At 43.7% G+C, this 13,236-nt stretch overlaps 1 protein-coding gene across 1 annotated transcript in view; it reads left to right on the forward strand.

Moving 5' to 3' along the window:
- The first annotated feature begins 257 nt into the window (after positions 1-257).
- The window catches only part of runx2b (RUNX family transcription factor 2b), a 35,177-nt gene continuing 22,198 nt past the window's right edge, over positions 258-13,236 (forward strand). The window contains exon 1 of the mRNA XM_068754172.1: positions 258-315. Within this exon, the coding sequence (XP_068610273.1) occupies positions 258-315 (58 nt within the window). The remainder of the gene's footprint in view (positions 316-13,236) is intronic.

The following is a 13,236-nucleotide window of genomic DNA, read 5'->3' on the forward strand; positions in this document are numbered from 1 at the left end:
AGCAAGCAAGTCCGACACCATCTGATCTATCCACAAAGGCGATATTTGCCTCTGCAATTTTTTTTTTCTCTATAAAACCAGACCTGGTTGTTACTTGTGGTCATCCAAATAGTTGATATGTAAAAGCATGTCTTGTGGATGGCGTTTCCCTTTTTTCCCCCTTCATGATACGCTGCATGCTCTGGGTTTAGGACGAGTCAAGGGTCAAGGAAACCACAGAGGAACAAAAGTGGGGCTTTCTGCAGCCAGAGGCAGCTATGGCATCTAACAGCCTTTTCAGCACAGTGACACCATGTCAACAAAACTTCTTCTGGGGTGAGTACTGCTTCGCCGCTTGCTGGTGTGACTGAAATTGGTTTAGGGGCTCTGGGTCATGGAGAGGACTTCGGGTCAGGTGCCGAGGTTTGAATTAGGGATGTTTGGGTAAAGAGGGTAAGTTTCTAGGACATGATTGAAGGATTTTGGGTCCGGGTGAGCGGAGGGGATCAGCTGAGGTAATCGAGGTCCGTGCTATCATGGTCCAAGCTTTTGTGATGGAAGAAAGACCCAGCTATCTCATCAGCTTTTTTTTTTTTTTTCAGTGCGGCAAAAAAAAAAAAAAAACAAGAAAAAGAAAAAACTTTACTGCACTTAAAGATTCCAGTTTACATTATGTTTATAAATATTTCTTCGAGAGGGAGATGACATGTTTGTGCAACATACCCTCAGATTTACAAAGCGATGCCATTGCGGAACCAAAAACAAAAGCATGGGTGATATTTTTGACAAACATAAACAGATGCTGCGCAAGAGCGTTTACAGTCGAGCATTGGAACAAGATGTGGGGATTACCGGATTGTGTACGTTGGGTGTCTCTGTAGTGTATCGTGAGGAGGTATTGATTAGTTTGCCTAGAAAGGTCTGTAATCGCTTCCTGAAATTGTTCGGTCATTCTCCTGCCATTAATTAATCGGTGCGTATTCCTCCAGCCTCCAGGGAGCATTTAAATGACGGCCATTATTCCGATATGCCATCAGGAGCTCCTTGATGTGAATGTGGGAATGCTGCAATAATTCATTTGAGCTAAAGTCTTAAACAATATTGCTTCTCCAGAAATTGCTAAACGGATAAAAAATATATATATATTTTTAATAACAATATATTTCTTCCTCTCACATTGGTGCTGTGCTCCCACAAAAATCTTTGTTTTCAAATAGTTACACAAATACCCTTTTATTCTCAGGCTTATTATTTATATGAGATGCGTGGATCTATAGGAAATAAGCCACATGTCTCAGAGCCCTGTGAACAGTAGCAGAGTCCGCTTTATTCTTTCCAATGACCTGTGAAGAGCAGCCTGAATCCCTCCAGTGTTGGAGCTCGCCGGATTCTATTGTGGCAGCTTCTTTACACAAGCAAATTCAATAAGCAAAATAAATAAGTTTACCAGTTGAGTTTTCAAATTTAAACAAACATTTCCATTCTTGTGCGACACATGAAATTGACGGGCTCAGTTTAATAACCCCCCCATCTGGCTCTCTCCGCTCCGGTCCATAGCCTCCGCTTCTCTGTCCAAATCAAATGTTTAAAAGATGTTTTTAAGAAGTCGTTCCGTGGTCAGAAACAGCTGTTCTGGGCTCCTGCTCCGCACAGAAGCAGGGTGGTTCCTAATACGCTCTGAAAGCTGGGAGAGAGTGAGCGCTCCTCCACCAATCACCACCGCCTATTACTATGTTAACCCCTGACCTCTCAGCGTGTCTCTGGGGTCGGGGGGGGTGCAGGAGAACGAGTGGCGAGGAGCAGCGCTGCAGGAAATTGAAAGCACAAATCCAGTCGAGGTAGAGCTGGAGAGAGGAGCAGAGAGGAGCAGATGTTCAGGTGTGGAGAAAGTTTCTGGTCGATTCTCTCACAAAGCGTTGTTGGTCGATTTCGCGCCACAGCTCGTGGACCTTGAGCCTGTTTGTGAACATCTGGGGCCGTAAATCTGTCGGTTCAACCACAAAAGGTCTCCCCGACAGCGCGGTCTGAAGACCACCAAGCGCTTTCCGTTATATTTACGATTTCAAATAAATAAATGCACTTTTCTGGAGTGTGTCGTATAACTGACAAAAACTAACTCTGACATCCTAAACATTTTTTATTTTGTCTGCAGAAAAATAGAATCTGAGTTTGAGTTCAACTGAATTTGAATCGGAGTGTTTATCAAACCGAAAATAAAGTGATATTTAATATTTAATTTATTTGAAAGATCTTTTTAGAAAATATTGTTTTTTTATACATTTATTTACGCTAATTTGTAAGTATTTATTATCTTTTCCTCACTTCAGTCCGTTTCCGCTATCGTGATATAACTGAGCTCATGTCTTCCGCCTGTTGAATTTATATATATATCCTTCTCCTTCTCCCTCTTTTCTCCTGGATCATTCTGTCCAACATCAGCAAATTTCCTCACAACGCAAGTTACAAATTATTGTTTCTTCAGTCAGAAAAGCCACATCGCTCAATCCTGTTTGTCGGTTTGCATTAAAGGACATTTTTAATTCAGAAATGAGCTAATGCTCCCAGCAGTAAATTGAGCCGACTTGAAGGAGTGGGCAAATATTCCAAATTGAGAAAAGGGTGCTCATTAAAATTTTGTCTTGGCATTTACATCAAGCAATTTTCATTTAATTGCCTCAAATACATTTTTTTTTATAACTGTTCAGACTGTCAGATCAGATGCTGAGAGTATAATGATCTTCAACATGTGTGGCACCCACTTAACCACCACCATGCGTCTCTGGGGAACATTTAAAAGCCCTTTTTTTCTCTATTACAAACTTAATTACATATAGACAATTAAGTCTCGGGAGCAATTATCGTTCAGTAAAGTTGTACATATGCGCTATAGAGGGGGGGGTGGAAAGGCTGACACATATGGACCCAAATCGTCACGATCAAAAGAAAGGAGGAGCGATGTGGGCAAATATCTGAAGACTCCGGACGGAAAACTTTCCCTAAAGAAAATCTCAGATCATTTGCAGAGAAACCGTATATGTATTTGAGAAAGGCAGCTTCTGTTGCATAAGTGTTGCCTTAGATCTAACCACAGGCCTGCTTCTTGGAGACATCTTAAAAGTGAACCAGACATCCTCCCCTCATCCCCTCCCACCCACCCCCACCCCCCAGCCGTGGAGAGACGTGAAGCCCACTCATCAATAGGTAATTTGAAAAAGCCAGAGGGAAAAATCCGAGCGCTTCACTGGCTGCTACTGTGCAGAGAAGACTCTTCCCTTTACTCCGGGCTCAAAGGAACTCTATTTAGCAATGCTTAATTGTAGCTCTGGGGCAAACATGTTATTTAATCCCACCAGGGTCGTATTGATGGAATAAAATGGTGCTGTGTGTTTGCACTCTGCGCCAGCTATTACGACTTATTAGCGCTGGAGGTTCACATTAGTCTGCATAATTCCTGCGGGTAATCAGGGAGGCACGGGGCGTTACTGTGATCAGTGTTTAATCAAAGATAGATTAATTGGTCTGTATTTTCATTCGTATCTACTCACAGTGAATGGTGGGTTGATTGTGGCCCCACATAGGCTGGAGGCAGTTATTGCGGTTTCAATGGCATCGTCATGGGAACACTAGGAGCTGTGATTTGAATGGCCTGAAAAAAAAAAAGAAATTCCACTGTGGATGTTAGTTGAGCAGAAAGTTGATGACGCTTTTCTTTAAATCTGTGACGGTGTTGCCAAAGAAAATATTTACAACCATTATATCTGAGACGGTGATAAAAATGCAATCAATGAGAATGATAAACGTGAAGGGGGGGAAAAAAAACACTGAATATGAAGCATGTTCTGAACACATGCAAAAAAAATCTCTTCTACTTCCAAGTTTAACATGTTATTGAAAAATGGGAGAAAATGAGTCTGCATGGTTGCAGTTAGATTAGGAGACTGCAACAAGAAGCGGGCAGTTGGGTGTAAATGCTTGAGGCACTCTGTGTTACCCCCCCCCCTCCCCCCCCCATAGCTCAGGGCAGATTGCACTGTTGTGATTAAGCAACATGCTTATTGTAGACTTCTGTCTTTTCATAGTGTTGATAATAGACTAAAGAAAAATGTCCTCAAAGGAGCAGTAAAACCTGTTTGTTAAACGTTGTAAATGTTCATATATCACTGTTATAAAACCTAAATATCTTTGTTGTGTTTTTTGTGCGCACTCACGCCATGCTGTGTGTGGCTATGATTTTTATTTTTTGCCCTAATTACCAGGTGGTTTAATGCCATTGTGTTAGTGAAGCTGGGCTATTTTCACACTTAACAAGATCCTCCAGCCCTTCGTCCGTTTTGATTGCATCATGCTGAGTGAATTAGTGTTATCCGATATAAGCCCTTAGAGAGGAAGTAACTACCTAACACTTTGGAAATTGGTCTATCTTGGAATTGCTGCACCTTAACGAAACAGAACACTGGAATTATATCCCAGAATTGGACACGCTTTCTTTTTCAGGTCACTTTTCTCCACATTCAAGAGATTGATTTGCTTATTTAATTCCTAAGATGGCTTTGAGAGGACCTGATACAGAAAACCACTGGAGAGCATCGTTGAGCCCCCCCCCGTTTCTCCCGGTTCTGCTGTGCTCCTACTCCCTGTATTTCTGTAAGGAGGAAATATGGAGTGTCGAGCCTCCTGGATGTTTGGGTTCAGCCTGTAAGTGAGAGCGCGGCTGCAGCAGCTACACAAGGCCTTACCTGTTCTGGATCATGTCGGAGAAAAGGGCAGGTTTTTCCCCTTGTTAGTTTAATCGGAATGGAATGCGGTATCCCCTCTGACTCAGGACGAGCTCCCAAATATTTAAACCTACTTACCAGCAGGTTATGAAAAGAACAGCGCAGGTAGGATGTGTCAAATGTGGGGTGTTTTTTTTCTTCTTCAACTTTTCTGGTTATTTATGCACGGCAGCACGCGAGCTAAAATGTAAATGTGGAAGATTTTGTTCAGGAAGGTGAAACGAGATGAGTAAAGGAGGATGAAAGAGTTCCGCCGTGCCCTGAGATCAATAGCTTGGCAGCAGGTCAGAGGAGTCGTCTGACAGGATAAGTGCACCTTGTTAGGACGTGCCTCCAGACGCTCGTACCGGCGCTCACTTTCTCACAAGTCATAATCATTTGTCGCTCAGCGCACATTTACAAAAGACTTGTGGTGAAATTAGATTAGATTTTTTTTAGAAGACAGGTTTGTGTATAGTGTTTAGGTGTGTGTGTTTGTGTGTGTGTGTGTGTGTGTAAGGAAGATCTGTCTGCTTGATTAATGCTCTCACTCAAAGTGGCACCTGGAACCAATCCCCCCTCCTGCCACCCCCCCCATCACATGTGCGCAGTGTGTGTGTGTGTGTGTGTGTGTGTGTGTGTGCGTGTGCCTTCAGAGGGGCAGAGGGTGGGAGTTGAGCACGAGACACAGATGGGACCTGGAGACTTGGAACGGAAGAAAAGAAAGGTGTGTGCAGCCGAGGAACAATAGGTGAACGTGCAGCGGAGGGTATGGGGTGTCATTAATAGCACGCAGGCCCCGTCTCCTAATTTGCTCAAATTACTTGCCCACACATCAGCTTCCTGCCGGCACTGAGGTGTGAACACATCGGATGAAATACACCTGAAAATCAAAGTGCCCACCCACTCGACGACGCCCACACCAGCCTTTTATGGTGGTCTGTCGACTCCAGTGGCCTACATGTGTGAGCGCGGAAGAGAGGGGCGCCATGTTCGTTCGCTCGCGCAAGAGTGAGGGACACAACGTGAGGAAATTAGAGGGCGAGAAACATTAAAGGGAAAACCAAAACAAAGAAAATGAGAGACAGAGATAAGATATAAACGATGGATCGATTTGAATCCAGTAAAAGCTCAAGGCCAGCGCTTTCAATCCGCCTCCCATGTGGCACCTCGAGGGTGGCCATTTACCATCATCTGCCCACCCCTCCTCCTTTCCCTTCTTCCCTTTCCTTCCTCTACGCCTTCCCTTTATGTCCTCCCTCCATCCTTCCCCTCCCACCCACGCTTTCAGGAAAAGGATGATGACAAATGCGACCGGGCGGCGATGCTTTGGTCACCGCAATAATCAGAACAGAGTCGCCAGCAATGCGCCACCTGTGGCACACACACACACACACACACACATGCACAAAAACGCACAGATGTATTCAAATGTGTGCATGACACTGAAATTAAATATGCCCCAGAGACACAAAAGGGGCCAAGAGAGTGTGCGTAGGTGTGTGTAGTGGGACGCTAGTCTTTGAACTCAGAATATAATGTGTGTGTTTGATATTGACAAGTCTCGGGGGAGAAGAATGAAGCTAGAAATGGTAGCGCTCGTTTGTAAAGTGGCCCCTGGAGAGAGGGGGGAGAGAGAAGGGGGAGGCAAGCGTGCAGATGGGATGGGAATTAAGACCTTTAAACTTAAGAGGATATATTTGGAAACCCCATTTAGAATTTCAGCATCAAGTAACAACTTATAGAACACTGTGGCAACCAGTTTGTATTATCAAGCTAATGAAATATAAAAGCATGACACGTATCTGTGTCAGCGTGTTTGAAACGTTGACATTTTTTATATTAATGGCAAAGAAAATAAAAATGGAAGAATTGAATCTTCGGTTTTTACTTCAGCACACATCACGATATCCCAAATTTAGTCAGCTTGTCGCTTTCCCACACTGAGATTCTTGTTAGCGCTACAAGCAAACAACACAAGGATAAATAACGTCTGTGGGTGTGTGTGCAGGATTTTAATTGCGTTTTCTAACCAAATGAAATGTGTGTCTGAAGAGTGAGGCTTTGATTTCTGTTTCAAACGGCTTGGTAAACATCTAAACTCTGTGAACCCCTGAAACTCACTCAGTAGTGATGAGTCACGTTTTTGTCCATGCTTCCTGATGCACCAGGACAATGTCTTCATAAGTCAGGGGAAGAATTCGACCCATAATCACCCTCCTTGGGAGGTGAAAACATTTGATCAGGGAGATGATAACAATCAGTTAACGTGAAGGAGAACTCAAATATTTTACGGAAACGGTTGTTTCCAAACTTGAGCAAATTGTATAGTAAAAATAAAAGACAAAGTGGTCTTTTTTTTTTTTTGCTAATTAATCCAGAACAGAAGACAAAAGTCTGCGTGTCATTCTCTGTTTGAGTGTTGGTGAGTCACTAGATTAGCCCAACTAGAGAATTTACAGGCGCATATCAGGGTTAAACTGGTGAGCAGAAAATTTGAGGGCGCTGACCAGTTGTGGGAAACAGTCAGAAATGGACGAGCAGCTTAAATGTGGCAAAAGACTCCCAGACAACAAACATCTGTTTAGAAGAAAAACACGGGCACAGCTAACACACACTAAAACATACGCAGCACGTAAAGAGATAATGCTGCAACAGTTTCTCACACGTATTTCACTTGCTTGTTTGTTTTTTATAAAGGAGAAATAAAAAATATTATAAACCACATTTGCTTGCCTCTTTTTGCCCAGTAGTGTAGATGCATCATCGTGTTTCATAGTGTAACAGAAAACATGACATTTGAACTACTAGCGTCCGTAACCGGTGTATGAAGACACAATGAACAATAGCAACAAGGCTGTAATTATATTTAATGGCCTTTAATTACAGAGTGCTGCAAATTAACTTTGTCCACGTGTCGATTCAAAAGAGCTTGACGTCCAATTGTTTTGCTGTTTTTTTAAATGAATTCATTCCCCGTTTTCTTACGTGATTCTCCTCTGACTTTCCCTCTCCTCCTCATTTCTAAATGAAGAAAAAGGAGAAACATATTCAAAAGTTCTTTAAGAACTCTGGTCAGCAAACAAACAAATCATTTATTATAAAGATGTGTTTTAGATTATTGTCCCTGATATGGATGCTTCAAAGGTATAGACGCTTGAATATATCTGGAAAGCTACTTTTATAGCAAGTTATATAGTAACTGCTTATAAATGTAAAATAAGGGGTGAATAAAATGTTCCCAGCCAGGATTTATCAGGAGTTTGTGGGACTTTTGTTTTGAGGGGGGAAAAAAAGTTTTGAACAGTTTGTGCTTGTACAGCAGTGTTACAAAACTGCAAAATCCCCGACATTACATTTCAGGTGGCTTCAAAGCTCCTTCCTGGGACTGAGGCTGGCATCTTTTGAGAATTTCTAGCTGCTGTGTTTTATGTTGATCCCTGAGCTGTTCCAGTTTACACACATCCAACCCGACTGCGCTGCTCCGTCTGATCAAAGTCTGTATACATACAGATCGTCTGATCCTCGCCGGAGCAGGCTTCCCATCTGGAGCTGAATCCTGTCACTCACCCCGACAGCTGCCCTCTCACAATCGTCTGTAGCTCATTTTGATGTAGCAGTTAAAAGTTTTCCATCAACTGTTGCGCTGCTCATTCTATTTTCTGTCTTTCCCCAAAGGAAATGGGTCTCTCTCTCTCTCTCTCTCTCTTTGGACGCAGACCAATAACAGGCATTTTCCACTTCACTTCTCCCGATGCAAAGGAGGATCCCAGAGGAGCAGGAATATTTTATTAGAGTGATATTTTGAACGTTCTTCTGCCTCCGTCTTTCTTCCTCTCTTGTGATGGAATTTCAGAATGCAGCATCATTTCTGTCTGTGTGTGTTTGTGAAAGAAAATCGCTCACACAGAGAAAAGACAATTCAAAGTTACAGCTAAATGACAGGCTGGGAGCTCCAGTCTTTTGATTTGCATTGTTTTCTTTTTATTACCGCTCGGGAGGAGGATTGGTGAAAAAAAAAAAAAAGAAGCTCAATTGGGACAGAAAGCGAGCAGCTCAGTCTCTGGAGAATTACTCTCAGCACAAACAGAAATAGCAGTCTTTTGTTTCTGCTGACAAACACTTTTTAATGTGAGGGTGTTTTTGTGAAGTATGCCTCTTTTTGTTTTCTTATTTATGACAAAGCTACCATTTCAGGAAATAATAGATGGTGTGTGTGTGTGTGTGTGTAATGTAACCTTGATTTTATAAAGGCATATGAGATGAAACAAGGGACAGAGGGATGTCAGTGTCAGAGTTCCTCATCTTAATTGAGAGGACTGGTTCCTTGAAAGGAAATAAACATAAAAGGCATAAATTTAACAACATGTTTTTTAATCAAAATATTTTTTACAATGCACTTTTACGATTTTATTTTTGCCTATTCTATAAAATGTCACATTCGCTTGAATAGGATGTTCCATACATCATTACACCCTACACACACACACACACACACACACACACACACACGCACACACACACCCTTTTCCTGCAGGACCCTGCAAATGCAGCAGAAACAGTGGCGTTGGTCTCTCTGGTAAACAAACAGTGAGAGGCTGCTGGGACTCTTCACTGGGCCTCCAAATTATAGACCGGTTAACCAGAGTCTCCGAGCCGGCCCCTTTACTGCTGCTCACACGTCCTGTATATACACACCCACGTAGCATTCATACGCACATGGCCTGCGCACATTAAAGGCATTATAGAGGCACACTTTAAAAGCATACATACAATCAGGATCTGATGGGACCTTGTCTGTGCTACAATTGAGCCAAGGGTGAATGATTTTATAGACATGAGAGAGACTGAGAGGAAGGAGGCCCTAAGGGCCCATCATAAATATTACCCAATCATCGGGCTCACAGTGTGAGGCAATTACTGATGAAAAGGAATATCTTGCAATGTTCAATGTTTACAGCTTCTAACCCTGCATTAAAGTGCGATTAAGGTTTTCCTTGCCGCCAGTAGTTGCTCTGCTCAACCTGCGAGATGCTTTAAAGAGCTGTTTGATAATGTTCTGTGGTTTGTGCCGAAGCTGAGCCCCCGGGAAGTTGCACCAGTTCGGCGGGAGACTAAGGTCGTTCAGAGATTATTGTTTTTTTCAATGTCAGTAAATGAGCGCTGCAACTACAAGTGACAGTTTTCAGACATAAGAACACCATCACAGTGATCGGCGACGCCATGGAAACCAGTTAAAACTTTTAAGATGACCGTTTCTTTTGAAGTCATTCCCCATAAATCTTGTGCTTCCAGAGCGGCAGCAGATTCTGAGCCGCCGATTTACTGGTCATACCGAGGGTGACATCCAAATAACCAACTGTTGCCAGAGAGGGTTTTTATTTTTTATTTATCTCTGTGAGATTCAAATTCTCAGCTTTGTCTCATAACGTGACGCCACAACATAGATTATGTTAGACGGACAGCGTTTTACAACATAACCAATGTTCCTCGTGGGAGCCAGCAGCCCATGAGTCTCGCTGCTAGAGACTCAATTTAGGCGCTATAAAGCTGGCGTCATCTGGGTCTCAGCTTTGGGCAGAGCAGACATGACATGAAAAGGCCCCGTCTTGGAATAGCTGTAAAGTTCTGTTTGTGTGTGTGTGTGTGTGTGTGTTGGAAAATACAAAGCTATGGGTCACATAATCAGACAATGGTGATTTATCTTCTGTGAAATCATGTTTCTCCCCGCAAATTTCATTAAGTTTTCTTTTCCTGAGCGGGATTGGTTTTGTCTGAGAAACATGTCCGGCTGGACGTTATGAAAATGAACTCCATCCACCCTTCATCCTCTCCCCCCTCTACATCGCCACCTTGAGTCACCGCTGACCAGTAGCCTAATAGGCTTACTGTAATTATAGGCAATGGTTCTTGCCAAAGTCCCGTTCCTAAGTGTGCTGCATCAGCAGTGACTTAATATGTTTTTTCGTGCAACATACGAGATGCTGCACATAAGATCTCTCGAGATGGTCTCCATCTGAGCCGCGTCAGGGTCGTTTTTGACATCTACCCTAAGTAGTTTGGAGCTTGGTGTAGTATGGAGGGCTCCAGGTTGTAGAGTTCAGGCTCAGTGTTTTTGGAGCAGTACCAAGCTGGGACTACGACCAGGAAAAGATCAGGAAAAAAGACAGAACGAGATCCAAGACTTCGGAAGTTTGAGCGCTATTATTCGATGTGGTTCTGTGGCTGTGCATGGTTCCTGCTTGGAGCTGTGTTTTCATTTCCTGTTTATCTGATTGGATGTTGTCTCAGAACTAGACATCCTGAAAGACTTATTGACAGTTCTGACATTGATCTCCCCCCCCCCAAAAAAAATAAATTAATAAATAAGCAGCAAAGCAATGCCAGGATCTCATCTTCAGGTTTCAGATCTGGGCTCGGTTACTGTCAGTAAAATTTATAATGCCCAGTCTGTGCAGATGGCCAAACAAAACAAACAGTATATTCAAAATGTTCCAAGACAAAAATCTATAGTATATGGTACATTTCAAGGCATGGGTTTGCAGTGTCTATGTTTATGTCTGTGTGCAGTTGAGCATCCATGGCAGACTTTTTCACCCTCCATCTGGCCCTCCTCTACGGCTCTTTACATCAGTTTTGGACCCAGCCCACCTAGAAATTCCTCCTCTTTGCCTCCACATACATACATCCTTTTGTCCCGTCTCTTTCCTCTCTTTTTTCTTTAGCCGATTGCCTGTCCCGCCTTACCTCCCTCAAGTCTCGACACCAGAGCCCTGGAAATGCGCTCGTGACAGGCGATAGTCCCCTGCGAGTGCTCGCCCGAGCAGCGGCCTGTTTGCTTCTTGCCACAAAGTCCTCTGTCTATGTCGTCTGTGCCTCCTTGCCTCACATAAATCATCCTCAATCCCGCCGCATGGACAGGGAGGACAGAGGGGAAATCTCCCTTGATAAATCTGGTATTAGTTTTACCTCGCTTAATGAACACATGGCTGAACGGATACATGAGAACAGCATGTCTTGCAGATATACTATAAATATTTTGATACTAGACGGCTAGTTTGCAGAGAGGAAGTAGACCAGTGAAATACACAGAGGAAGGGAAAAGTGTAAAGTGGAATGTTGGCCTAGCCCGAGTGTCTGTATTGTCTTTAGCACCTACAGAGGGTCTTGGTCCAAGAAAAACGCTCTTTACGGGGTTCCTGTTCCCAGCCGTGGTCCGGTACCACTCCTGGATACGCTGAGCTTCCCTCAAGCCAATCCTTTCAAACTGGTCTCTGAAGAGAGGGGCTCATTGTTTGATTAATGGCATAATCAGACCTGATTGAGTGATAGATGGTTTGTAGGGAAAACCAGTACGCCTTGGGGACGCTCGCTGAGTCTGGGAAAGGTGAAAGACCAGTTTGACTGGTGGAACGGCTGAATTAAAAGTGAAGGACTAATAACAGCGCAGCTAATAACACACCGACTGTGCAAAAAGAGCAGCCAATTTTGCCTGATGACTGTGAAGATCTTTTGATGCAGCTATGTAAAGAAAACTAAAATACACACACTTCTTTACAAAGGTGGAAAAACTAAATGTCCATGCTTTCCAGTGTTGCAGCCCCGGGTTCTGTCGCCCTACCCCACCAAAAGAGCCACACACATATGCAGAAACCCTACAAATACACACTTACATGCACAGTGCCAGTGGTGTGACAGCAGGTGGTGTGTGTCACGTCAGCATCTGAAGGTTCCCTGGCAGGCAGAGAAAGAGTTCTCAGCTCTGTGCGCTCAGATCTATCATTGGGACTCTTTAATGGCAGCCTTCGTCACATATTACCGCTTTATTTTCTCCTCTCCATCTCCCAGCCCACAGAAGTTCCTTTTTTGTTCCTATTTTTAAGTACAAGTGATCTCAATTAGGGACCTCCATGAAGGCGGTAGGCGGCAGACAGTCAGAGCAATAAGAGCAAAGAGGAAATTGTCTTTATACCCTCCCTGCCTCCCGCCTGCCACAAGCAGTGAGCCGCCGCCCCCTCCATGTCTCCATCTCTTTCCATGCTGCTCCCTGCCATTTCAAGGACTGAGTGAAATATATCGGGCATTTCTCTTTCTCATTAAGGAATAAATACAATAAACTCTATAGCCAAAGTCTTGGACCAAAACTTGGATCGCACGCGCTGAAAACAGTGTTCTCGGAACAGACACACACGCTGACCGCAGAACGTGCCGTCCTTGTCCTCACAGTTCATGGTGATGTCACGCGGGCTTGGTGGCAAACAGTCATTAAGGGCTTAGCGGTGATCTGGGATCAGTGTGTGGATGCGATACTGTAATGAAGTCAATGAGATCACGAGGAGTAAAGTTTCTGACCATCGTCATCCTCCTCTGGCTGGTTCACGCATTGTCTCCCCTGTTGGCCCGTTGCCATTCCACGTTATCTTCAGGCAGCTTAGCATTACGGCCACATCGCTGCTCTCCTGGTTGGTTTGGCTGATTGGCCAATAGACTTGGTCTTTGGCCG

Source organism: Brachionichthys hirsutus, chromosome 20 (assembly GCF_040956055.1).
Source record: "Brachionichthys hirsutus isolate HB-005 chromosome 20, CSIRO-AGI_Bhir_v1, whole genome shotgun sequence".
NCBI lineage: Eukaryota > Metazoa > Chordata > Actinopteri > Lophiiformes > Brachionichthyidae > Brachionichthys > Brachionichthys hirsutus.